General features: G+C 43.0%; 1 protein-coding gene across 4 annotated transcripts in view; it reads left to right on the plus strand.

Annotated features, from left to right (window-relative positions):
* The window catches only part of Dpy19l3 (dpy-19 like C-mannosyltransferase 3), a 49471-nt gene extending 23177 nt beyond the window's left edge, over positions 1 to 26294 (plus strand). For 3 of the 4 annotated variants that reach the window (XM_069998538.1, XM_069998539.1, XM_069998541.1), the window contains 11 exons: positions 20 to 151; positions 2344 to 2445; positions 3058 to 3131; positions 3738 to 3896; positions 4964 to 5086; positions 5536 to 5647; positions 6924 to 6980; positions 9574 to 9656; positions 17507 to 17639; positions 18701 to 18859; positions 22117 to 26294. In XM_069998538.1, coding sequence (XP_069854639.1) covers positions 20 to 151; positions 2344 to 2445; positions 3058 to 3131; positions 3738 to 3896; positions 4964 to 5086; positions 5536 to 5647; positions 6924 to 6980; positions 9574 to 9656; positions 17507 to 17639; positions 18701 to 18859; positions 22117 to 22278 — 1296 coding nt within the window. In that variant the 3' untranslated portion in view covers positions 22279 to 26294. The remainder of the gene's footprint in view (positions 1 to 19; positions 152 to 2343; positions 2446 to 3057; positions 3132 to 3737; positions 3897 to 4963; positions 5087 to 5535; positions 5648 to 6923; positions 6981 to 9573; positions 9657 to 17506; positions 17640 to 18700; positions 18860 to 22116) is intronic. The other variant, XM_069998540.1, reaches the window with a different exon arrangement.
* Positions 26295 to 26710: the final 416 nt, after the last annotated feature.

The following is a 26710-nucleotide window of genomic DNA, read 5'->3' on the forward strand; positions in this document are numbered from 1 at the left end:
CTAATCTTTGCTCTTACAGGCGACCTGGCTGTATGGGATCCAGATAGCAGGCTTACTCCTTGTCTGTGTCCTTCAGTTTTTTAACTCTATGATTCTGGGATCCTTGCTTATCAGTTTTAACCTGTCAGTGCTAATTGCAAGAAAATTTCAGGTAGGACCTGAGGGATATTTTTTTTGTACATTTTTTATTATAAAAATGTTACATGACAGCTGGGCGCTGGTGGCTCACGCCTGTAATCTTAGCTATTCAGCAGGCTGAGATCTGAGGATCACTGTTCAAAGCCAACCCCAGGCAGGAAAGTCTGTGAGACTCTTCTCTCCAATAAACCACTAGAAAACCAGACATGGCGATGTGGCTCAAGCGGTAGTACGCTCTCCTTGAGCTGAAGAGCTGAGGGATAGCACCCAGGCCCAGAGTTCAAGCCCCACGACCAACTGACAAAAAAAAAAAAGTTACATGAACAAGGTAATAAGTACATTTCCTATTGAGCATTGTTGCCTCCTCCTTTATTTTCCCCAACCATCCTTTCCCTCCCACCTCCACAAATCTCCTCCCCCTACATCTCATAGTTACAATGGGTCATCCTGCATCCTTATTTAAGCATTTTGGGTTTTTTCCCTTCCCCTCCCTGAATTAGAGAAGTGTATATACAAGATGCAGGGCACGAACATCAAATACAGTGAAAATAGGGGTTATACTGTGGGGGAGAACATACAAAGCAACAAAAAAATCACATGGTACATTATAAATACATTAGATACAACTGAGGGATATTTTTGTCCTTAATCCAGTAGAGCCTTACTTCCCAACAGCCCCCAAGTGAATTTTGACCCAGTTACCCATTAAAAGTACAAGTCACATTATTTGCTTCGGTTTTGGGGGCATGGGGTTTGTTTGGTTTGGTTTGGCTTTTTTGCCAGTCCTCTTAAGTTCATCCTGCACACTCTTAGCTTTTTTCTTCAAGACTGGTACTCTACCACTTGAGCCACACCCATACTTCTGGCTTTGTTGGTTTATTGGAGGTAAGAGTCTCTTCTGCCTGGGTTTACCATCAAATCTAAATCCTCGGATCTTAGCTTTCGACTGTCTAGAATCCTGCACCTTCACTTCATATTGGCAATTACTGTTTCTCATAGGATTAAACCCTGAATTTAATTCAGGGATTAGCCACAGATGCTTAGTTAAATGTCATTGATTTCACATTGAAATGAAAGAGCCTGCCGCTGGTAAGAACTTGTTCCTTGGTCATTCAATTTGGTAGACACCATTTTGTTGCTTAATTATAATTACACTGTCTTTTCTCCATCTTTCCTTATTCTATTATTGATTTTCTAACTGAATTAATATTAGCTATCTTAGGCTGGCACCAGTGGTAGAGAGCTAGCCTTGAGCTAAAGAAGCTCAGGGATAGCAAGTGCACAGGCCCTGGTTCAAGCCCCAGGACCAACATATACCCCCCCCCCCGCACACACACGCACGCACGCACGCACGCACACACTCACGCACGCACGCACACAAATTAACTCTCTTTTAGAGTTAAGAATCCAAATAGCTTTAGAAATATAAGACCTTTTCCAACCAGGTGTGGTGGTATATGCCTGTAATCCCAGCTACTCTGGGATGCAAATTAATAGAAGGTTGGTTTAAGGCCTGCCCAGCTGGATGTACAAAACCAGATGATAACAAAATAGGATGCAAGTGTGACTCAAATGGCAGAGTGCTTATACAGCAAATGAGAAGCCCTGAGTCCAATCTCCAGAACCATAAATAATAATAATAAAAATAAGCAAGGAATATTTCCTAAAGTCTTATAAAATCATGTTTGGTCTAGCTCTGGTAGATCATGCTGTACTCTAAGCTTCTTAGGAGACTGAAACCTAAAGATGAAGATAAAAAGGCAGCTCAGGCTGGAAAGTCCATGGAACTCTTATTTCCACTTAACCCACCAAAAAAGCCAGAAGTGGAGGTGTGGCTCAAGTGGTAGAACACCAGCCTTGGATGAAAAAGCTAAAGGACAGTGCCCAGGCCCTGAGATCAAGTCTCAATATTAGCGCACACATACATACACACACACACACACACACACACACACACACACACACACACACACACACACACACACACACACACACACACACACACACACACACACACACACACACACATTTCCTCATCTTACAAATGTTCCTCTTAAGGGAATGGTTGAATAGAAAAATAGAAATGTTAATATGGCATATATATCCTAATGATATCATCATTTAAAATCCTTATGTAATCTCGTCTTCAGTTTATGAAGTTATAATAAAACTTAAGAATTAAAATTCATCTCTTTTAATTTCTAGAAAAACCTAAAAACGGGGACTTTTCTTACTAGGATTGGGAAACTTCTGCTACATTTACTTACAGTTTTTTGTTTGACGCTTTTTCTCAACAATGTTATTAAGGTAAGTTGATAGTGACATATTTAATGTATTTTTGATTACTTCTGGCACTGGAGACAGTCTTTACAACACTTAACTTCAAGTAATTAAATTCTTGTTTTTTTAAGCTGATTACCTCCAGACTTTGTTTTAACTTCTGGTAAAGATGATGATTTTGTTGGTTTAATCATTCATTTTTTTCCTCTTTAATTTTTTTCTTAGCATAACTTAATTGTATGGCAGGGTTTCATTGTGATATTTTCATACATGCATGTAATGTGCTTTGATTAAATTGACTATATTTCTCTTCTTTTTTTTTTTTTTTTTTGAGATGGTACTGGGCTTGAACTCAGGACATAGATGCTATCCCTTAGCTTTTTCACTCATGGCTAACACTTTACCATTTAACACACAACTCAACTTCCAGCCATTTGGCAGTTAATTAGAGATAAGAACTCACAAACTTTTTTTGCCTGAGCTGACTTTGAACCATGAATATCAGAATCAGCCTCCTGAGTAGCTAGGATTACAGATTTGAACTGTCAGCACCCAGCTCGCTCACATATGGATTGGGAAACTCCCAAGGATGCAGACCTAAAATACTAACAGCAATTTTTATGTTCTCTCCCTCAACAGAAAATGCTTAACCTGAAGTCAGATGAACACATATTTAAATTTCTAAAGGCAAAATTTGGGTTTGGAGCAACAAGGTATGACTGAGTTGAAGAATCTACATCTGTTATTTTCTTTCTCTGTGTGTGTGTGTGTGTGTGTGTGTGTGTGTGTGTGTGTGTGTGTGTGTGTGTGTGTGTGTGTGTGTGTGTGTGTGTGTGTGTGTGTGTGTGTGTGTGTGTGTGTGTGTGTGTGTGTGCGCGCGCACGCATACGCGTGCGTGCGTGCACTGAGCCTGTGTGTGTGTGTGTGTGTGTGTGTGTGTGTGTGTGTGTGTGTGTGTGTGTGTGTGTGTGTGTGTGTGTGTGTGTGTGCGCGCGCACGCATACGCGTGCGTGCGTGCACTGAGCCTGAGGCTAAACTCTGGGCCTTGTAGCTGCCCCTGAGCTTTTGTGTTCAGGGCAAGCACACAACCTCTTGAGCCACAGCTCCACTTCTTGCTGTTGTGGTCAATTGTGGTGAATTGGACTTAAGAGTATCCATAGATTTTCCTCAGACCTCTATCCTCAGATCTCAGCCTCTAGAATAGCTAGGATTGCAGAAGTAAGCCGCTGGCACCTGGCTTGCAGGCTGATTTTTGAGGAAGAAAATAATGTCATTTCCTTGCCTCACATTTGTGACTTTGCTCTCCCTCTGTTGCCCAGGGATTTTGATGCAAATCTGTATCTGTGTGAAGAAGCATTCGGCCTGCTGCCTTTTAACACTTTTTCAAGGCTGTCAGATACTCTGCTCCTCTATGCCTACATCTTTGTGCTCTCCATCACTGTGATTGCTGCCTTTGTTGTTGCCTTTCACAAACTCAGGTATGGAGACTTGCAGAAATTTTACATTCTTTTTCTTGTGCTGGTATTGGAGTTGGAAGTCAGGGCCCAAGCTCTGACCCCTTAGCTAGTCTGCTCCAAGTTGGTGTTCTTACCACTTGAGCCACAGCTTTACTTCTGAATTTGTGTGTGTGGGGGGGATTAATTAGAAGTAAGAGTCTCGCTAAGTTTCCTACCCAGGCTGGCTTTTGATTTCCAGTTCTCAGACTCTTAAGTATGAGCCCCTAGCACCCAGCTTACTTGTGGCTTGAAGACTTTTCTGTTTCCTAAGTGTTTTTTGTTGTTGTTGTTGTTGTTGTTGTTGTTGTTGGTCGTGGGCCTTGATCTTTGGGCCTGAGTGCTGTCCCTCAGCTCTTCAACTTAAGGCTAGCACTCTACCACTTGAACCACAGCGCCACTTCCGGTTTTCTGGTGGTTTATTGGAGAAAAGAGTTTTACAGACTTTCCTGCCCAGGCTGGCTTTGAATTGCGATCCTCAGATCTCAGCCTCCTGAGTAGCTGCAGGCGTGAGCCACCAGTGCCCAGCTTTCCTAAGGGTTTTTGTTTTGCTTTTTGGTTTTGTTTTTAATTTCCTTTGAAATAGCAAGTAGTATTACTTATTTGTGTTTTGTTTCATGTTCTAAGGCATATAAAGTTGGAGTGAGCCATAATTAATTAGTATCTGCTAAAGGCTTTAAGTAATAATTGCATTGTTTAAATATATATATAAAATCATCTTGACCAATGTATTGAAAGAGGAAAAACCACTCCTGGATTTTTGCTGGTTAATTGGAGATAAGAATTCCTGTTTTCCTGCCCAGGCTGGCTTCCAACTGTGACCTGAGATCTCAGCCTCTTTAAAGAATTGACTCACTTTAAATGTGTACTTAATCTGCTGAGAGCTTATAATAATTTTAATCACTGATATGTTTATATTGCAACACAAATGTGTTAGGAACAAATCCCAAATTGATCAGCACTAGTTTATTTCATTTTAGGGGAAACACAGGATTAACTAAATTAAAGGGATACATTTTAGCTTTGTTTTGTGTGTCTGCTGTTTTGTTCAGTGATTCTGGAATCCAAGAGCCAGAGGGTAAGATGGGAAGATGCTCCATTGACCTGAAGCCAGATACTGCTTACAACCTAATACACACTGTGCTGTTCGGATTCTTGGCATTGAGTACAATGAGGTATTTTATTTTTATCTTGTCCATTCCTGTGGTTCAGTTTTTAATCTAACCACTACTGAGGTGACTTTGTATGTGTATGTACACACACACTCATACACACACAAGCACACACACCAGTCCTGGGATTTAATAAGCTCAGGGCCTGGGTACTGTCCCTTAGCTCTTTCATTCAAGACTGGTGCTCTACCACTTGAACCACAGCTCCACTTCCAGCTTTAGATGGCTAATTAGAAATAAGAGTCTCACAGGCATTCCTACCTGGACTGGCTTCCAATCGAGATCCTTATCTCTCAGCCTCCTGAGTAGCTAGGATTACAGGCATGAACTACCACCCCTGGCTTCCTGCAGACTTTTATATTAAGTTTTACTACCACTGACTGTGAATCTGTGTCAGCTCCAGGGGGTGCTGTGAGGAAATGCTGACTTTCTCTCTCTTCCTGTTGTTGCAGAATGAAATACCTCTGGACCTCTCACATGTGTGTGTTTGCCTCGTTTGGCTTATGCAGCCCTGATATATGGGGGTGGCTTCTGAAGTCCGTCCGTCTTCATAACCCAAAAGGGGTCAGTGTTGACTTCTTTCCATGATAACTTTTTCATGATTCATAATGTTTCTTTCCTATTGGCTCTGGTTTACTTAATTTTTTTTTAGTAGAGTCAGTATGTCAGTCAGATAAGATAAATACTAAAATGTGAAACTAGAGTGTGCTGCTGACTCAACGCCTGTAGTCCCAGCTACTTAGGAAGCTGAGATCTGAGGGTCCCAATCCAAGCTAGTCTGGGCAGGAAAGTCCATGAGACTCTTATCTCTAATTGACTAGCAAAAAAATCAGCAGTGGAGCTATGGTTCAAGTGGTAGGGACCAGTCTTGAGTAAAAAAACTACAGGACAGTGTCCAAACAGAATTCAAGCCTCAGTGCTGACATAAAAAAATAGAAACTAGAAATAGGTCAGTGACATACTAAACTTTCCTAAGAGATTATTTTTTAATAGTTTCATTGTTGTTCTGGTCCTGGGGCTTGAAATTGGAGCCTGGTACTGTCCCTTTCCCTGATCTTTTTTGCTCAAGGCTAGCTCTCTACCACTTGAGCCATAGATCCAGGTTTTGCTTTTTTAGAAGCTAATTGGAAATAAGAGTCTCCTTGATTTTGTTGCCTGGATTAGAACCATGCTCCTCATATCTCATCCTCCTGAGTAGCTAAGATTACAGGCATGAGCCACTAACACTCAATGTCATGATTCCTTTAATCTTATTTGTGTTACTCTTTTTTTTTTCTTTTTTTCTTTTTTTTTTTTTTTTGAGTCCTGTTGTGGGGCCTGAACTCTGGGCCTGGGCGCTGTCCCTCAGCTCTTCAGCTCAAGGCTAGCGCTCTACCACTTGAGCCACAGCGCCACTTCCGGCTTTTTTCTTTTTGCTATGTGGTGCTAAGGAATCGAACCCAGGGCCTTAGGCATGCAAGGCAAGCGCTCTACCACTGAGCCACCTTCCCAGCCCTCTTTTTTTTTTTTTTCTGGTTGTGGGGCTTGACCTCTGGGCTTGGGTGCTGTCCCTGTGCTCTTCAGCTCAAGGCTAGCAATCTACCGCTTGAACCACACCGCCACTTCCAGTTTTCTGGTGGTTTATTGGAGATAAGATTCTCATGGACTTTTCTGTCCCAGCTGGCTTTGAAACGTTACCCTCAAATCTCAGTCTCCTGAATAGCTAGGATTACAGGCGTGAGTCACCAACACCTGGCTTTGTGTTATTCTTGTTTGAAGGGGGCATGGGACATGTTTTTACAAAGCAAAAGGTAGACGTTCTTAAAATACTTGCAACCCAAAGCGTGTCTCTCTGATACAGATCTGTGTCATACGATACTCCGTTCCAGTGTTGACACTGCTCTACCTGTGCTATAAGGTAAGACCAATTTTCTTATTTCTTAGGGGTTCCTCTGGCCAGCAGAGTCCTTACTCTGACTCTATGCATTTTATGTGTGGTCTGGCAGGGTTTGTGAAATTCATAACACCTTCGCAGTTGGCATTGACAGGAAAACCTATATATTTCCCAAATAGTTTTTAACAAGTAAAATTAAATCATTCTAATTTTGACTACAGTTCAACTGATGAAAAGTCAGAAAGTGTCTTCAGACCTATTTTGAAATGATTAAAGTGGTGGGTTTTTTTGTTTTGTTTTGTTTTTTATTTTTTTCCTTGCTTAAGTGAGTTAAAGTAATACAATTTAAAAGAGCTGGTGACAGTGGCTCACGCCTATCATCCTAGATACTCAAAAGGCTTAGTTCTAAGGATTGGTGTTCAAACCCAGCAGGATAATAAAGTCAGTGAGACTCTTATTTCCAGTTAATCACCAGAAAGCTGCAAGTGAGCTGTGGCTTAAGTGGTAGAGCACCAGCCTTGAGTGAAAAAGTTAAGCACATGCATGTTTGTGCACGCATGTGCACACACGCGCACATACACACACAAACCCACACACACACACACACACACACACACACACACACACACACACACACACACACACACGTACACAAAAATGGATTAGAGGATTGAGAAGGCATCTTACTTGGTTCTACATATTTTACTAGATGCTGCCTTCATAAGAGGTCTGGAGATATACATACATACATATATATACACACATACACATGTGTATGTGTGTGTGTGTCAGAGATTAAGCTTTGGATGCTAAGTGTGGTGCTATACACCTATAATCCCAGCAGTTAGGAAACTGAGACAGAAAAATCAAGTTCAAGATCAAGCCTAGATTGCATAGTGAGACCTTGTCTCAAAAAAAATCTGCCAGGCACCAGTGCCTCACGCCTGTAATCCTAGCTACTCAGGAGGCTGAGATATAAGGATTGAGGTTCAAAGCCAGCCCAGGCAGGAACATCCATGAGACTCTTATCTCCCTTGAATCACCAAAAAACCCAAGTGGCACTGTGGCTCAAGTGGTAGGATGCTCACCTTGAGCTAAAGAGCTCAAGGACAGCACCCAGGCCCAGAGTTCAGGCCCCACAACAACAACAAAAATCTGCCTTTTTTGGTTCCTCAACCTGTTTTTCATCTGAATAGGAAGAAATGAATTTTTTCATCTTCCTAACTAAGCAATTTTGCTTCATTTCTGAGTTCCATTACCAGAGACAGGAATCAACTGAATGGCTTGACTGCTTTGAGATTCTTTCATCCTGACTTCAAGACTTACAGGCCTTAAATTACCACCTAGAAAATGCAGATTGCTTCATCCACTTGAACTCTTGGCCTCTTTTAAAAAAAGAACTATTAGCCAGGTGTCCAGTGGCTCATGTAATCCTAACTACTCAAAAAGCTGAGATCTCGGTTCAAAGCCAGCCTGGGCAGGAAAGTCTGTGAAAGTCTTACCTCCAATAAACTGCTCAGAAAAAGCCAGAAGTGGCACTGTGGCTCAAGTGGTAGAGTGCTAGCCTTGAGCACAAAGAGGCTCAAGGATAGTGCCCAAGCCTCAAGTTCAAGCACCAGTACATATGTGTGTATATACACACATATATATATTACATATACATATATGTGTGTGTGTATATACATATATATTTAGATTCTTTTCCTTCAAGTTTTATATTTTAAGTTCTAACAAGTGGAATTCAAACTATGATGTGGATGTTTTGACTTGGGAGGCCACTCACATGTGGAGGCTGGGCCTCATCCAAGTGGATCAGCTTTGTGTTTTCTTTGTTTTTACTTTCATGGAAGATTCTGAAAACCAAAGGCTTTAGACTAGAAAACATATATTTGATATTTATAAGTTGATGAGAGACAAGAATTCTCTTCTCCAGAAATGACAGCTCTGGTCATAATTATTGTCTTGCTACAAAAAATGTGAGGCTCCTATGTCTACTTAACTACCAGAAAGCTAGAAGTGGAGCTGTGGCTTAAGTATTCAAGCCATGTGGATACTTCATCTTCTCATAGTTTGACACAGTATAAAATCACAGAGAAGCCAACTGCTAGTGACTCACGCCTGTAATCCTAGCCTATTGAAGAAACTAAGACCTGAAGATCATGGTTCAAAGCCAGCCTGGGTAGGAGATTCTTATCTTCAATGAACTACAAAATAAAGCCAGACTCTGATCTCCCAAGTAAGCACCAAAAAGCTAGAAGTGGAGCTGTAGCTCAAGTGGGAAAGTGCCAGTCTTGATTAAAAAAGCTAAAGGACAGTTCCCAGGCCCTGAATTGAAGCCCCAATACCAGCACATGCATGCACAGATGCACGGGCATGTACACACCCCACACACACAACCTAGTCCTAAAATTAGTCTGAGCTGGGGAAGATGTTGGAAACTTCCCTGGGCTCAGCTCCTTGATGCTGGAAGCCTGCAGAGGGAAGTGGGTTCTGAATCCTGGCCACTGTGTCTGCAGCTCACACACAGACAGCCCGCTTCCCTTTCTTCCATTCAGTCTTCTTGCTTTCCGTGGGATGGGGTGGATTGGTTTTTGTTTTATTTTGTTTTTAATTCCAGTTCTGGCCAGGAGTGATGGATGAGCTCTCTGAGTTGAGAGAATTCTATGACCCAGATACAGTGGAGCTGATGACCTGGATTAAGTAAGAGGATTTGTTTTTTTAAAAAAAAAAAAAGCATTTACATCCGTGAGTTACTTTTTCACATCACTGTAGAGCAAAGCCATTTGTTTTGAGGGGTTTTGTTTGGTTGCCTTTCTTTTTTCTCTGAATCTAATTGTAAACATTTATCTTTTTTATTTTTCTTTAAAACTGCATATTTAGAAATAACTCTTTGCATCTAAAAACTATCAGGCCAGACACCTGTATCTCACACCTGTAATCCTAGCTACCCAGGAAGCTAAGATTTGAGGACTGGGGTTCAAAACCAGGCTAGGCAGAAGAGTCTGTGAGACTCTCTTATCTCTAAATAACCAGCAAAAAGCCAGAAGTAGAGGTATATCTCAAGTGGTAGGGCTCCAGCCTTAAACAAAACAAAAAAAGCCAAAGGAAAACAAGAGACCCTACATTTAAGCCTCAGTACTGGTACCAAAGCAATAAATAAATAGGGCTCAGAAATGTTGGATCCAACTATATTCCAAATGCCAAATTAAAATGGGAATAAATTTCTACTTACCTCTGTTAAAATATACAGTTTTTTTGTTTTTTTTTTTTTTGGGTCCGGTCATAGGGCCTGAACTCTGGGCCTGGGCGCTGTCCCTCAGCTCTTCAGCTCAAGGCTAGCGCTCTACCACTTGAGCCACAGCACCACTTCCGGCTTTTTTCTTTTTGCTTATGTGGTGCTGAGGAATTGAACCCAGGGCCTCATGCATGCAAGGCAAGCGCTCTACCACTGAGCCACCTTCCCAGCCCCATATAGTTTTAATAAAGATAATACTAGCACAGATTTTGCTCTTGGCCAGTTTTATCTTTCTTTTCATTTTTAGTACCATTCACATTTTCTATAAATGCTAACACTTAAAAGTATCCTTTCCTTGTTAATGATTTTAAAAGTACTGTGTAGACTATAGTTAATTAGAGTCATAATAGTTCGCTGCAGAGTTCATGTTAATAACATTGCTTCAGTTCTGGCTTATTAGAAAATTTCAAGCACAAAACCTGGAGCTTTTTCTCTGACTTTTTTATGGGGGTAGGGGAGGTGTTTCAGTACTGGGGCTTGAACTCAGGACCTGGGCACTCTCCCTGAGCTTTTTTCCCTAAGGCTGTTGCTCTGTCACTTGAGCCACAGCTCCACTGCCAGCTTTTTGGCAGTTAATTAAGAGAATTGTCTCATAGACTTTCTAGCCCCAGCTTGCTTTGAACCTCAGTCCTCAGATCTCAGCCTCCTGAGTAGCTAGGGTGACAGGTATTCAGTCACCAGCACCTGGCTCTTTTCCTGAGCACAAAATATTTTGCATCGTACTGGTTGCTCTTGTTTGGTTTTTTTGCCTCAGCCCCAAGCTGCAAAATTAGGACATATGTTTGAAAGCTTTGTTCATGAACCCTGACTGAACTGGCAATATTCCAGTACACTGTGATACTATATTCCCCTTCTTTATAACCAGAAAGCAGCTCCATAATTGCCCACAGGGAAAAGGTGCTGCACCTCTAGAAAGCATTACCTGAGCCGTCTCCATCACTTAGAATTTCCACAGTCCTCTCAGCACTCACTCTTGACTGATGTTCACTAACCAGTACAATTTAGCACTCCTTGTGTATTAAGAGATGGTAAATGTTTGATAGCTTTGGTCTCTTGAGTGCAATAGGGAGATTTATGTCTAAAATATATATGTGTGGCTTTGGTCCCAGTGTTGGACTGGGTTTGACTAGATGCAATGAATATAATTTTTCCCCTATTTCCAGTGCCGAGAACCATGAGCTACACTTTGTCTTTGCTTATTTAATTTTCAATCATGGCCCACGATTATAGAGTAAATAATTCCTCTGGTATTTATTGGATGTAGGAGAAGGAGGTTATTCATATGTAAGAAAAGCAATCACTTTCGCATTCACTGTAGTCAACTGAAAGCTGGTGGTGCCTGCACTTGAAGGGAACTGGTATTTTCTGTTGTTAGGATTGCGCCAGAGGCAGCGTTGCAGGCTGTCTGTCCTCTTTCTGGTGGCTCTTTCAGACTTGCCCAGGCTAGCATTGCATGAAGCTCCTGTCCATCAGGAATTCCTGCTAGTCATTACAAATGTACTCCAAGGGGGGCTGGGAAGGTGGCTCAGTGGTAGAGCGCTTGCCTTGCATGCATGAGGCCCTGGGTTTGATTCCTCAGCACTACATAAGCAAAAAGAAAAAAGCCGGAAGTGGTGCTGTGGCTCACGTGGTAGAGCGCTAGCCTTGAGCTGAAGGGCTGAGGGACAGCGCCCAGGCCCAGAGTTCAGGCCCCACGACCGGACCCAAAAAAACAAAAACAAATGTACTCTAAGGCTGGGCTCCAGTGGCTCATGCTTGCCATCCTAGCTACTTGACAGGCTGAAATCTGAGGGCTGGGGTTCAAAGCCAGCCTGGGCAGGAAAGTCCATGAGACTCTTATCCCCAATTAACCACCCCAAAGCTGGAAGTAGAGCTGTGGCTTAAGTGGTAGAGCTCTAGCCTTGAGCAAAAGTTGCTCAGAGACAGTGCCCAGGCCCTGAGTTCAAGCCCCAGCACACACACACATACACACAAAGGTATTCCAGCAGAACCCAAGGTTATCTTAGGCTGTCTTAGATTGTTATGCACTTATTCATGGTGCCTTTATTTTCATACTTTCTCTCAAAGAAGGAGGGGACAGTTATACTGGTGATGATGATGATGATGAAGGATTTTTGCAGTACAGGCATTTGAACTCTGAGCCTTGTTCTTGCCTCACCTTCAACCCTTTTTACACTGCAGTTATTTTTCAGATAGGACCTCATGTTTTTGCCTGGGGCCAGCCTTGAGAGCATAATCCTGTAGATAGCTTCCCAAGTAGCTGGTGTGACAGGTTCACACACGCCACTACGCCCAGCTGATTTGTTGAGATACTAAGCTTTTACATAGACTGGCCTAATGCTACAAACTTCTCACTCTACTTCTCAAGTAGTTGGTTTTACAGACGTGAGCCATCTCACCCAGCAAAGGTGAGGAGAGGTCTCTTCCTGGCTTTGGAAAACTATGGATGAGCTATTAATATGCAGGCATATATTAGTCAGTATTCGGTCTCTGTGGAAGAAGAGGTCTTTACTTTTTTTGTCTATTAACAGGGACTTGAACTCTAGGCCTAAATGCTGTCCCTGACTGCTTTTGCTCAAGGCTAGTGCTCTACCACTTGAGCCACAGCTCCACTTCTGCTTTCTTGGTAGTTTATGGAGATAAGTCTCTCAGTGGGGCTGGCAATGTAGCCCTGGGTTTGATTTCTCAGAATCACATATGCAGAAAAAGATAGAAGTGGTGCTATGGCTCAAGTGGTAGAGCACTAGCCTTGAGCAAAAGAGGCTCAAGAACAGTGCCAGGCCTTGACTTCAGTCCCCAGGACTGGCAAAAAAAAAAAGTCTCCCAGACTTGCTTGCAGGGGTTGGCTTCAAACTGTGATCCTCAGATCTCAGCCTTCTGAATAGCTAGGATTACAGGCGTGAGCAACTAGTACCACCCGAGCAATTGGCTGTTTTTCTATAATTCACAGCAAGTGAAAGATTCACATTGTTCTAAAAATGCACTCCTATTGTGATCTAATCTTGACTATTTTCCCCGAACAATTCTTTAAATCGAAATGATCACTTTTGTAAAAATAGCTGCCAGGCATGTTTGTAGAATAAGCTTAAGTGATGATGAATATATGCCAAACAAGGGCCTATTTAGACACAAAACATGTTGGATTAATCAACATTTAGACATTTAGATTATCTTTTTCTCTCTACAAAAACATTTTGATTTTTTTTTTTTTGCTGTTTTATTAAGCTCTTTTTTTTTTTAATGTGTGTGTGGCTGGTACTAGATCTTGAACTCGGGTCCTCAAGCTCTCACTTGGCATTTATTGCTGGTAGATATGCTACTACTTGAGCTACCTCTCCAGTCCTCTTTTTTCTTTCTTTTTTTCATAACAGGGTCTCACCAAAGAGACCCTGGTTGTCCTTGAATTCACAATCCTCCTGCTTTAGTCTCCTGAGTACCGTTTCTAGGCCCACACTACCATACGCAGAAGATATAAATTAAAGACCTGTTAATCTGCAAATATGTTTTATGACAGTCAGGCCCCAGGATGTGGGAGCCCTAGCTACTGTGACTGTGCCCAGTGAGGACTGAGAGGTTGGCTCAACCCACTCCCTCCCTACCCCCAGCCCCTCTGTGGCAGCATCTTATACCCAGCTGCTATATGTTGTATTCCCAGGTAGATGGAGTGTGTGTGCACATGGCATGCACTCATATTTGTCCTGGCTGATTGTTTTCCTGGATACAAAGATTCTAGTCTGGCCAGTTAGACAGATCTGCAGCCAGGCACTGGTGCTTTATGCCTGTCATCCTAACTTCTACAAGGCTGAGATCTGAGGATAGAGGCTTAAAGATATTCCAAGCTGACAAATCCAAGAGACTCAATTAAAAAAAAAAAAAAAATGGCTCCAGTGGTAGAGCATCAGCCTTGAGCAAAAAAAAAAAGCTAAAAGGACAGTACTCAAGCCCTGACTTCAAGCCCCAGTACTGGTGCACCTGCACACACACACACACACACACACACACACACACACTGAGTCTATAGATTTGAATATTTTGAAATATGTCATGTTAAGTACTTGGCTTTACGAGATTTTCAATTGAAATAGTCTCTCTCCAGTAATGAAGCCTACATGTGCAGAATTTTCTCAATAGAACTGAAAAAAATGCACAAAATTACTTTTGCATTTAATCAAAACTACAAAGAATTTTTATGTTTTAAAGATGATGTAGGCTAAGTTCAGTCCGTAAGTGCCTGTAAACCTCTTTTATATTTAATGAATAATTTTTGGCATTTGCATAACTGAATTTTTGAAGTACAGTTAAACAAATGTTCACCATTATTTTATAATGCTTGGTTAGGCCATTCATTCAATATGAATTGACTTGTTGAAGCTTAGCACTTCAAAAATAAGTAAGATTGGCCAGGTATCAGTGGCTCACACCTTTAATCCTAGCTAGTCAGGAGCTGAGATCTGAGGATTGTGGTTCAAAGTCAACCCAGGCAGAAAGTCTTTGAGACTTTTTTTTTTAGTCCATTCGTGGGCCTGAACTCTGGGCCTGGGCACTGTCCGTCAGCTCTTCAGCTCAAGGCTAGTGCTCTACCACCTGAGCAACAGCTCAAGAAAAAGCCACTTCCGACTTTTTTCTTTTTGCTTATGTGGTGCTGAGGAATCGAACCCAGGGCCTCAGGCATGCAAGGCAAGCGCTCTACCACTGAGCCACCTTCTCAGCCCTCTTTGAGACTTTTATCTCCAATGAATCACCAGAAAAGCGGAAGTGGAGGTGTGGCTCAAAGTGGTAGAGTGGCAGCCTTGAGCAAAAAACTAAGGGACAGTACCCAGGCTCTGAGTTCTAGAAAATGAACTAGAAATAATACTTCTTTGAAAAGTGATGGGAGCCTAGTCTGGCCGTATTAGTTAGGAAACTTATCAAAGACTGGTTATCATAAGATGTTTTTCCAGCCCAGCACATAGGAATAATGCTGTAAGATTTTCTTTTAATAAAGAGTAACTTTTGGCTGCATGCCATGGCTCACACTTGTAATCTTAGCTACTAGAAAGGCAGAAATTGGAAGGATTGCAATTTAAGGCCTATTTGCATAAAAATGTTCTTGAGCCCCCATCTCAACCAGTCACTGGGCACAGTGGTACATAGCCTCCCAGATGTGTAGGAGGCTCAGATTAGGAGGATTGTGCTTCCAGGCTAGCCTGGACAAACTGGTTCACAAAACCCCACCTCTGAGGAAAAGACTGGGCACGGTAGTGTACACCCATCATCCCAGCTACTGTGGGAAGTACAAATAGGAGGGTTGTAGTCCAGGCAAGCCCAAGCAAAAAGCAAGACTAGCAAAAATAGCCACAGCCAGACTCCAGTGACTCATGCCTATAATCCTAGCTACTCATGAGCCTGAGATCTGAGGATCATGATTTGATTCCAGCCCAGACAAGAAAGCCTGTGAGACTCATCTGCAGTTAACTAGCAAAAAAGCTGGGAGAAGAACTGTGGTTCCAGCCAAGTGAGAACAAGAGAGCCTAAGTTTATGCCCCCATACCAGACAACAACAACAACAATAATAATAATAACCACAGCAAAAAGGAATGGAGACATCTAAAGTGGTGGTGGAGCACCTACTTTGCAAACATAAGGCCCTGAGTTCGAATTCCAGTCCTGTAAAGAGAGACAGATAGATAGATAACTAATTGCTCCCACAACATTTAGGAAACTGGAAGCTTTGTGAGACTTAACTCAAGATGTGATTGGAGCAAGCTGCAGCCTTCCCATGGGCTGTGAATAGATAATGGCGTCTGTCTGCTGATACTGTAAAGCACACCATAGACAGATGTGCGAGCCTTCTTGGTGCTGGTTCCTGTTCCATTTTTCCAACAGTGTTTGGGATGTGAGCGGGTACTGGAGCCTTAGCTACTTGATTTGCCTTTGTTGTGAAGAAGACCAGCTGGGCAGCTTCAGGCAGGGCGACCATACCAGCCCGGCTTGCTCACCCCCTGTCAGCTCCCTCTCTGCCTCATGCTCTGCCAGACATGAGAAGCAGGCTTCTTTTCTCCCTGCATCTCAAATCTGTGTCTCGTCAGAGGACGGCCGCTTTTTGGCACTGATATGTGATGTTGTTGTACGATTATCACGAGTGGAATGGCTTGTGCCAGTTGAGAACATACAAGAGGAAAGAAGCTTGGCTTCAAACTCATGGCATTTTCTTTCATTCATATCTGTTTCGACGTAGTCTCTTTGGCAATCATAACGCCCTAGAAATGAGGTTAGCATCATTCACACGACCCAGAAGTAAGTGTTTAATAACTATGGAGTGACTTCTGATCTGCAGGGTCTTTTCACTAAGGCCTGTGTACCTCCACACTTTTTGTTTTGAATCAAACCCTTCTGGTCTTGGACCATGTGGGACAAAAGTCAGACTCCCTGTAGATTGTGGGGATCTGGGGACCGAGCACATGTGTCACTGGATGTCAGGATACTGTCAGCCCCTCAGAGCAGCCCAGTTCATGCTCAGCTTCTTTCTGTCAGAATGCATGTTCTAGACCTGAGTGTGGAGAATGTGCAGACAAGGTGTCATTTCTCCTATTGTCTGCCCATCCATCCACAAGGCTGATCAGGCTACACGTGAGTTAGGGAGGGGTCTAAGTGTCATCACTTAAAACAGGCTGACTTGCTTGTAGACATGCAGAGGTCTCTGTTGGATTGCATTCATGCAAGTGCTGGTGGCCCATGCCTATAATCCTATCTAAACAGGAGGCTAAGATCTGAGGATTGGGATTCAAAGCCAGTCAGCGTGGGCAGAAAAGTGTGTGAGACTCTTTTATCTCCAGTTAGTCACCAAAAAGCTAGACTGACTGGGTGCTGGTAGCTCAGGAGTTTGGGAGCAGAGGGTGGCGGTTTGAAGCCAGCCTGGACAGGGAAGTCCATGAGACTTTTTATCTCTAATGAATCACCAAAAAGTTGGAAGTCGAGCTGTGGCTCAAGTAGTAGAGCACCAGACATGAGTGGAAAAAGCTGAAGGATGGTGCTAGGCTCTGAGTTCAAGCCCCAGGATCAGCACATGCACACTCATGTACACGAATCAGTAAAAACTGCATAAAGTAAACTGAGGTGCAAACCAGAACTCGAACCTTCTTGTTTTCTTCTCCCCTGACTCTTACTGCTCCTTCCGGTAGGTAGGAGGTTGTGAGGGTGTGATTGTCTGATTCAGTGTCTTGGAGGGACATGAATCCACAGCAGGGATTCATGCCGACTGTTTAACATCTTATAGCTCTAACACTCCCAGGAAGGCGGTGTTTGCTGGCAGCATGCAGCTGCTGGCAGGCGTGAAACTCTGTACGGGAAGGACCTTAACCAACCACCCACACTACGAAGACAATGGCCTTCGAGAGCGGACCAAAGCGGTGAGGTCCCTTGTTGCCTGTTCTCACTTCTTGTGAACACCCGGTGGGCGCTCGATTGCCCCGTGCTGGTGAAGACAGGGCTCCCTGCTGTCTGCCTTTGGCCTGCAGCCCAAGGCAGAGCCACAGTAGAAGAGTCCAGAAGCTTCCCATCTCCTGATGGGTGCTCTGATCTTATCTCCATCCACCACACGCTCCACTCAGTGAAAACCCTGACATGGCCAGATGCTGGTGGCTCACGCCTGTCATACGAGCTTCCCAGGAAGCTGATATCTGAGAATCCCAGTCTGAAACCAGTCCAGGCAGGAGAGTCCAGAGGATTCTTTTCTCTACTTACCCAGCACAAAGCCCAAAATGGAGACTCAAGTTGTGGAGCACCAGCCTTGAGTTAAAAAAAAAAAAAAAAAAGCTAAGGGACGGCACCCAGGCCCTGAGATCAAGCCCCAATACCGGCACCAAAAAAAAAGAAAGATTTTATCCAAGACTGTAGCAACCATGACCTCTGATTCTTTGACCTAGAAAGCTGCTTGCTTCCCCATGAGCACCTAAGCTAAGAGTTGCAGCCCCCTCCTAAACTCCCGGGTGGACAAGAGGTAGGAATGCATGCTTGGGTTCTGCTGCTGTTCTGATGGTGTACAGCATAGCAGCAGTAAGGCAGCAAGTGACACCCCCCCCATCCCTGCAAGCCCGGGTCAGGGCTGCCACCCCAGGGGCTTCTCCCTAGGTGTGCTGCCAAAAGATGGGTCTCTTCCTCTGCCCCAGGGCCCCTGGGTTGTCTGATGGCCTCAGCTACCCATGTCATTTGCCCTCATTAAGCATTTGGTACCTAAAGACGAATAAATTCCCACCTGGAAAGTATGCATTTCCCAGTCCACGTGTAGCTGAGTACTGAATGCAGGCGGATTGGGCATGTGTGACTCACTCACACTCTTCCCTGAGGAAATAATTATAGTATCCACCTGCAGAGCTGCAGGTGACACAAGAGAAAGAGACAGGCATTGGACCTGGGTGATCACTTCCTGCTCTTCCAACTCCCAGGTGATTGAAAACATCCCCTTCCCTAGGTTTATCAGATCTACGCCAAGCGGTCCCCTGAGGATGTGCACGCACTCCTGAGGTCCTTCGGTGCAGATTATGTCATCTTGGAGAACAGCATCTGCTACGAGCGCAGGCACCGCCGGGGCTGCCGCCTGCGGGACCTGCTGGACATCGCCAATGGACACGTGAGCAATGGCCTCCAGGCGGGGGATGATGCTGGTGGGGGTGATGCATCCAGGTAATGCAGATCTGTTTCTGCTGGGGAGGTGTTGTATCTGTTAGAATGAATCCATGGGTCTTCTGCAGACACCTGCCCTGCTCCTCACTCATAGCAGATGGTGCCGGGGGCTGGGAGAAGGGACTCCTCCCCACCTACACATAGGTCCCCCATTTCTCCTCAAACAGTAGCTCTGTTTTGATTGTTTTATAATACATGGCTTTGCAGAAAATATTTTTTAAGGATTTTACTGCAAAACCGCTTCGAAGCCCATTGCTGCAAAGCATATTTTGTTGTTGTTGTTGTTGGTCATAGGGCTTGAACTCTGGGCCTGGGCGCTGTCCCTCAACTCTTTAGCTCAAAGCTAGAGCTCTTACTACTTGAGCTACAGCACAACTTGCAGTTTTCTTATTGGAGATAAGAGTTTCATGGACTTTGCTGCCCGGGCTGGCTTTGAACCGTGATCCTCAAATCTCAGCCTCCTTTTATTATTGTTATCATAAATTAATTTTATTGTTATTATAAAGATGATGTACAGAGAGGTTACAGTTGTGTAAATCAGATAAAAACTACATTTCTTGGGCTGGGAAGGTGGCTCAGTGGTAGAGCGCTTGCCTTGCATGCCTGAGGCCCTGGGTTCAATTCCTCAGCACCACATAAGCAAAAAAGAAAAAAGCCGGAAGTGGCGCTGTGGCTCAAGTGGTAGAGCGCTAGCCTTGAGCTGAAGAGCTGAGGGACAGCGCCCAGGCCCAGAGTTCAGGCCCCACGACCGGACCCAAAAAAAAAAAAAAAAACTACATTTCTTTTTGGACAATATCAGTCCTTCCCTCCCTCTTTCCCAGCTCTTCCCGTCCCATCACTACCCACAAGTGGTATAGTTCATCTTCCACAAAGTATCTACTGAGTACCACTGCTGCATTTGTTCACCCTTTGTCCCTCCATTTCTGTGCCCCCCTTTATCTCAAAGACAGATAAAGGAACAAACAACATAAAAAGAAAAAGAAGCTGGGCATTGGTGGCTCATGCCTGTAATTGTAGCTTCTTAGGAGGCTGAGATCTGAGGATCGTGGTTCAAAGCCAGTCCCGGCAGGAAAGTCCATGAAACTCTTATCTCCAATAAAACACCAGAAAACCAGAAGTGGCGCTCTGGCTCAAGCGGTAGAGTGCTCGCCTTGAGCTGAAGAGCGCAGGGACAGTGCCCAAGCCCAGAGTTCAAGCCCCACAACCGACAAAAAAAAAAAAAAAAAAGGAAAAGGAAAACAGCAACAAATTTTTTAAAAATCTCATTTCCATTTCCTGGAATTCATTTCGATACCTATTATTTTATATGATCAGATGCACATGGACATTGTATCTTTGTGTTCCTCTCCTAGGAGTAGCCTCCTTTGGACTTACTGTGTGTGAATGCCTAGAGTCTTGTATCATTTATCATGTCCCCGTGTATTTTAGATCTAGCTTCCACACATGAGAGCAAACATTCACCATTTTCCAAAGCATCTTTTTCATTGTTTTTTGACAGGATAGGCATTTCAATTCAGGGCATCTTGCTTTGTAGGCAAGCATTCTGCCATTTAAGCCATGCCTCCAGCCCTTTCATTTTTTTCTTCAAACAGGTCCTCACATTCATGTCCAACTGGCCTGAACTGTGATCCTCCTCTTTACACTTCCCATACAGCTGTGACAACAGGCCCATGTGACCACACCCTGCTTTTTATTGATTGAGATCTCACAAATGGTTTTGCCCTGCATCTTGAATGGTATATAACTACTTAAAGATAATAAAAATATAATTTTAAAATATTTCTTAAACAAGTTTTTGTCAAGGCTGATCTCATACCATGATCCTCCTGATCTTACTCCTAAGTAACTAAAGTTATAGGTATGAGCTACCATGCCCAGATTAGCATTTCATTCTTTTTTTTTTTTTTTTTAATCTTTTCTTTTTGGGTACTGGGGATCAAACCCAGGACGTTGCACTTGCTAGGCAAGCGCTTTGCCAGTGAGTTACATCCCAGCCCAAGCATTTCATCCTTCAGCAAAGCCAATACCTATTGGTCCTATTCATGTTCTGTTGTCTTTTATGAACGTGCTGTGTTCATTTGTTTATTCAAGCATGGTAATATATACATGTAATCCTGGCATTTGAGAGAATGAGGCAGAGGAGTTGTGCATTTGAGGGCATCCTGTTGTACGCAGTGAGACCCTGTCAGATACATGAAAGATAGATAATAGATAGCTATGTAGATAGATAGATAGATAGATAGATAGATAGATAGATAGATAGATAGATAGATCATAGATAAGTGAGTGGATGGATAGATAAGATAAAAGTGGATATTTAGGACAAAATAATGGCATTTGCAGGGAAATGGATGGGGCTAGAAGGAATCATGTTGAGCGAGGTAAGCCAAGAGCAAACAGACAAACGGTACATGGTCTCCCTGATAAGCGGATGCTAAATCCAAAATGTTAGGTGATACGACAAAATTAACAGGACTTAAGAAACAAAGAACTCCCACTCGGGCTGGGAAGGTGGCTCAGTGGTAGAGCGCTTGCCTTGCATGCATGAGGCCCTGGGTTCGATTCCTCAGCACCACATGAGCAAAAAGAAAAAAGCCGGAAGTGGCGCTGTGGCTCTAGTGGTAGAGCGCTAGCCTTAAGCTGAAGAGCTGAGGGACAGCACCCAGGCCCAGAGTTTAGGCCCCATGACCAGACCCCCCCCCCCAAAAAAAAAAAAGAACTCCCAGTCATCTGGTCAAACCACTACTAAATATCCCCATGCTGCTGATCACATGTATGGTATATATGTGTACACCGTTATATGTTATAGACTGTGATAGACAGTTTGCTCCAGGAAAGTTAGAATGAACTTGTGACTTTAAATGAGCATCATTATTCCACAATACTGTGAAATTTGGGAAATTATGTAATCACTTAATCACAATAAAAAAAAAAAAGAACCTCGGGGAAGGTAGGGAGGGAAGGGATGGTAGGGGGAAAACAATGGAGGGAGTAACAATGCTCAATAGGAAGTGTACTCATTACCTTGCTCATGTAACTGTAACCCTCTATATAGTATCTTTACAATAAAAACTTTTAAAAAATAGCAAAAAAAAGTGGATATTTAGGTAGATAGATCAGTTGATCATAGCTTGAGATCGATAGAGTAGATACACCTTCTCCCCACCACTATGGCAGTCATATCTGCATTTGTTTTGACTTTAGGTGATGGACGGCCCAGGAGAGAATGATCCAGATCTGAAAGCTGCAGACCACCCTCGCTTCTGTGAGGAGATCAAAAGGAACCCACCTCCCTACGCAGCCCACTTCACTAGAGTATTTCAGAACAAGACCTTCCATGTCTACAAACTGTCCACAAACAAGTAGTGGAGATTCCTGCCCAGTCTCTCGGTATTTTCCTCACAGGAGACTGCAGGGGGCTGAGGCTCTGGCCCGGGCTTCCTGTGCAAGGCGGTCTCTGGTGACTTGAGATGTCCTACAAGTTTTACACAGCGTCAGCGTCTTCAGAAGCATCTTCCAACAGGCTTTAGGGGCGCTTTCCTGTCTTGTGTCTCTTTGTTCCATGTTCTTTTTCTGGGTCCAGATTTGAAAGGCATTTCATTTCAGGCTGAGAATCTTCACTTTGGTCCACTCTGGTGGAATGGGATTAACAGGAAGAAACGTTAAGTTATTTAACAGGAACTCACTAGAGAAGAGCAGTTGGTGGCTTTTTACAAAACTCTTTTTTTTTTTTTTTAGCCAGGCTCCCAATGACTCATGCCTGTAATCCTAGTTAGTCATGAAGCTGAGATCAGAGGATCATTTTTCAAAGTGAGTCCATACAGGAAAGCCCAGGAGACTCTGACCTCCTATTAACCAGTAAAAACCCAGAAGTAGAGTTGTGGTAGAGCACTAACCTTGAGCAAAAAAAAACTCAAGGACAACACCCAAGCACTGAGTTCAAGTCCCAGGACTGGCATGCACACACAACCTACACACATACAAAGGATTTTTCTTCCTGTGTCACTTAGTATTTTCTAATGTTCTTCACTATTGTAATTTTAACATGAACAGCAACAGAAAAAAAAATCATGTAGGTTTTTATATGTATCGTAAAGTATTTTGTTGTACTCTATCTGAAATGTTTTCAGTTTCCTGATATTGTCATACGTGAAGGGAAATGTGTGTGCAGCTGTGAAAGTTGGGCATAGAAGAATGTGTTCCCAGGGCTGGGAATGTGGCTTAGTGGTAGAATGCTTGCCTAGCGTGCATGAAGCCCTGGGTTCGATTCCTCAGTACCACATAAATAGAAAAATCCAGAAGTGGCGCTGTGGCTCAAGTGGTAGAATGCTATCCTTGAGCAAAAGAAGCTCAGGGACAGTGCCCAGACCCTGAGTTCAAGCCCCAGGACGGACAAAAAAGAAAAAAAAGAAAAGAAAAGAAAAATGTGTCCCCAGTTCTTCATGGCCCTACCATTAAGAGGCAGAAGTATATGGAGCCAAACAGAATTTGTGACTTTAGACTTTAGTTTTATTCTTTTAAAACTTACTGAATACTCTCTCCTGCAAGTGAAAAGCCCATCTTACTTCATTTTCTACCCATTTCAATTCACTGGGCTTGCAAATTTTGTAAGTTTTTACATTTTTAGCCTTTTTTGTAATTTTTACAGCCTAGAACCTTGGAAAGCGTAGAACTGCTTTTGAAGCATTCTATCCTGTCAAGTTGACCACTCAGTCAGCATTACCATACAAGTTAGTCTAACTTGTGGTCTCCAACCCTAGTGAACAGGTCTTGGTGACACGATTTTCTTCTTCATCAAAAGATAGCCAAGTGCCTCTAAGTCATGCTTGTCTGTAGATGACCAAAAAAAAAAAAAAAATCATGTGTACCTACTCAAAATTTGTAACAGTTGCTTTTATCATCTTATCATTTATAATAATAGGGACATGTAAAAATTGCTGATTAAAAAGCATTTCCTCTACTTAATTGACTCAAGATAGCTAATGAAGCCCAGCACTGGTGAGGTCACCCCTGTAATCCTAGCTACTCAGGAAACAGACCTGAGGATCATGGTTAGAAGCCAACCTGGGCAGGAAAATCCATGATACTCTCCAATTAACCAGCAAAAAAAAAAAAAAAAACTGGAAGTGGAGCTGTGGCTCCAGTAGTAGTAGATAGAGTGCTAGCCATGAGCATAAAAAAGTTCAGGGACAGTGTCCAGGTTCAAGACTGGTAACTTTGTTCCCTGTTCTTTCCAATTGGGAAGGATTTAAATGTTACTCCTGGCAGTTGGACTGTAGTAAATGGCCATAGGCATGGAGTTGGATAGCATCATGTGTACAGATTTCTATTTCTAGTCACTACTTTCTAAAAAAACAAAAAAAACACCTTTAACTTGTCTTGTAGAGCACAGGGGATTCTGCTTTTATCAAAAACATAGTCAAAAAAGAAATTGACAAAGTCAGCAACTAGTAGCTTACATCTATAACCTAGCTCCTCAAGAGGCTGAAAGCTAAGGATTATGGTTTGAAGCTAGTATAGGCAGAAAAGTCCATGAAACTCTTATCTTCAGTGAACCACCACAAAGTCAGATAAGTGGTAAAATGCCAGCCTTTAACAAAATGGATAAAGGGCAGCACCCTAGCCCTGAGTTCAAGCCTCAGTACTGGCACACACACACACACACAATCTGTTACCTTTTCAGGTATTTTTTAATTTAAATTTTCCTATCTGTCTTAGCCATATTGGGAGTTTTGATTCTTGGTATACAAGGATTTTATCTGTTTGTCACCACATGGGCAGTGACTTTTTTTTTTCATCGTGCCATCATTGCCAAAACATGTAGTGTTTGCTCTTTAGTAAAAAGCATAAAGTGCCAAAAAAAAAAAAAAATCGCGAGACAAACTCCACACATACACTCTTTCCCAAAACACTGTGAGCGTGTACATAAGTTTTTATTTCCCAGTGACCAAATTTCTCCGAGCACAATGGGAGGTATTTTTAGCACCTAGGAGGTTTCTTGTGTCTGGTCCAGCTCTGGTTCCCAGACTACCAGAGACCCACAGCTTAACCACCCCCACTGCCACCCCTGCTGTACTACATGTGTTTCAGGACTGTTTGATTTTTGGTAATAACAAATGGTTAACAGTCAGAATTGCCATAGGTGCTGGGCACTGGTGCTCATGTCTGTAAACCTCACTATGCAAGAGGCTGAGATCTGATAGTTCAAAGCCAGCCTGGTCAGGAAAACCCATGAGACTCATCTCTGCCCACCAAAAAACTTGAAGTAAAGCTATGGACCAAGTGATAGGGCACCAGCCTTGAGCAAAAAAGCAGCTCAGAGATAATGCACAGGCCCTGATTTTAGGCCCCAGTAGTGGCACATAAAAATAGTAAGTTTAGCAAGTAAGTGGACAATTGAGGATTATAAGCAATACCTCTGTACTTGACTTGTTCAGCGTCCAGATCCTGCTGCTGGTCATAGCCAGCAGCAGAGACCACACTCTGGAAAAAGTCCTTGCTGCTTCTACAAAAGGACCCAGGGTACTGTCAGAGGGGCTTTTATAGAGAGGCATGAACTAGAGATGTGAGTCCATTTGTTCAGTGTGGAGAGATGTTTCTGACCTGTGAATGTTGATCCCTGGCAAAGAGCACGTGTAGGTATTTCCTTTGGTCTGCAATCTTTATTTAAATGAACCAAAAGGACAAAAATGTTCATTCCAAGTACATATTAACTCTCACATGTCCAAATTGCTGGGCACTGGTGGCTCATGCCTCTTAGCTACTCAGGAGACAAATACGAATATCTTGATAGGAGTCTAGCAGAAAAGTCCATGAAACTCTTATCTCCAGTTAACCAGCCAAAATCCAGAAGTAGAGTTGTGACTCAAGTGATTGAGTGCCAGGCTTGAGTGAAAAAAACAGCAAGAGACCCTGTGTTCAAGCCCCAGAACTGGCACATACATTACACACACACATCCAAATTTTAACTCATCTGTGACCACAATCTACTTGAATTGTCAGAAACATATTTTAGAATTTTAACTCAGACCTTGGAATGAATAGGAAGATGTTAGAATGTGCTCAGATTTTATGTATTGACAGATGTGGTCACAAATATTTTCCCATGTGACCAGTCTTTGTCATGGGTGGAAAACTGTCAAGATGAGAGAGTGGGATTGGAGGTGTGGCTCAGGTGGTAGAGCACCTGCCAAAGAATGAAGTCACTAGATAACCAAGATTGAGTCCCGGTAAGGGGAGGGGGGGATGGGTAAGAGATGAAAGAGTGGCTTGTTTTCTTATTTTCTGTTTTGTTCATCTTTTGGGTAAAGCCTTACAAAGAGCTTTTATAATTTGTTGTACTAAATGATATGGAAATTGTATACTAAATAAAGCTCTTTTAGATTACACATAATTGTGTCTTTTTTTTTTTTTTCTGGTCATGGGGCTTGCACTCTGGGCCTGCATGCTGTCCCTGCAGTTCCCAGATCTCAGCCTTCTGAGTAGCTAGGATTAAAAGGGTGAGCCACCATCAGCTGGCAATTGTGTGTCTTTCAAGGTCTTTGAAGGTCAAACACCAAAGAACCTACTGATCAACGTGAACCTATGGCAGGGATTAAATGTCACTGTTAAAGGAATTAGGTTGGGGAGGGAGTGTTGGTCCTGGGGCTTGAACTCAGGGCCCGGATGCTGAACCTGAGCTCTTTTTGCTCAAGGCTAGTGCTCTACCACTTTGAGCCACAGTTGCAGTTTTCTGGTGGTTAATTAGAGATAAAAGTCTCAAGGCCTTTCCTGCCTGGGCTGAATTTGAACCAAGATC

The sequence above is a fragment of the Dipodomys merriami genome, unplaced genomic scaffold (assembly GCF_024711535.1).
Source record: "Dipodomys merriami isolate MVZ:Mamm:240054 unplaced genomic scaffold, mDipMer1.0.p SCAF_52, whole genome shotgun sequence".
NCBI classification, from domain to species: domain Eukaryota; kingdom Metazoa; phylum Chordata; class Mammalia; order Rodentia; family Heteromyidae; genus Dipodomys; species Dipodomys merriami.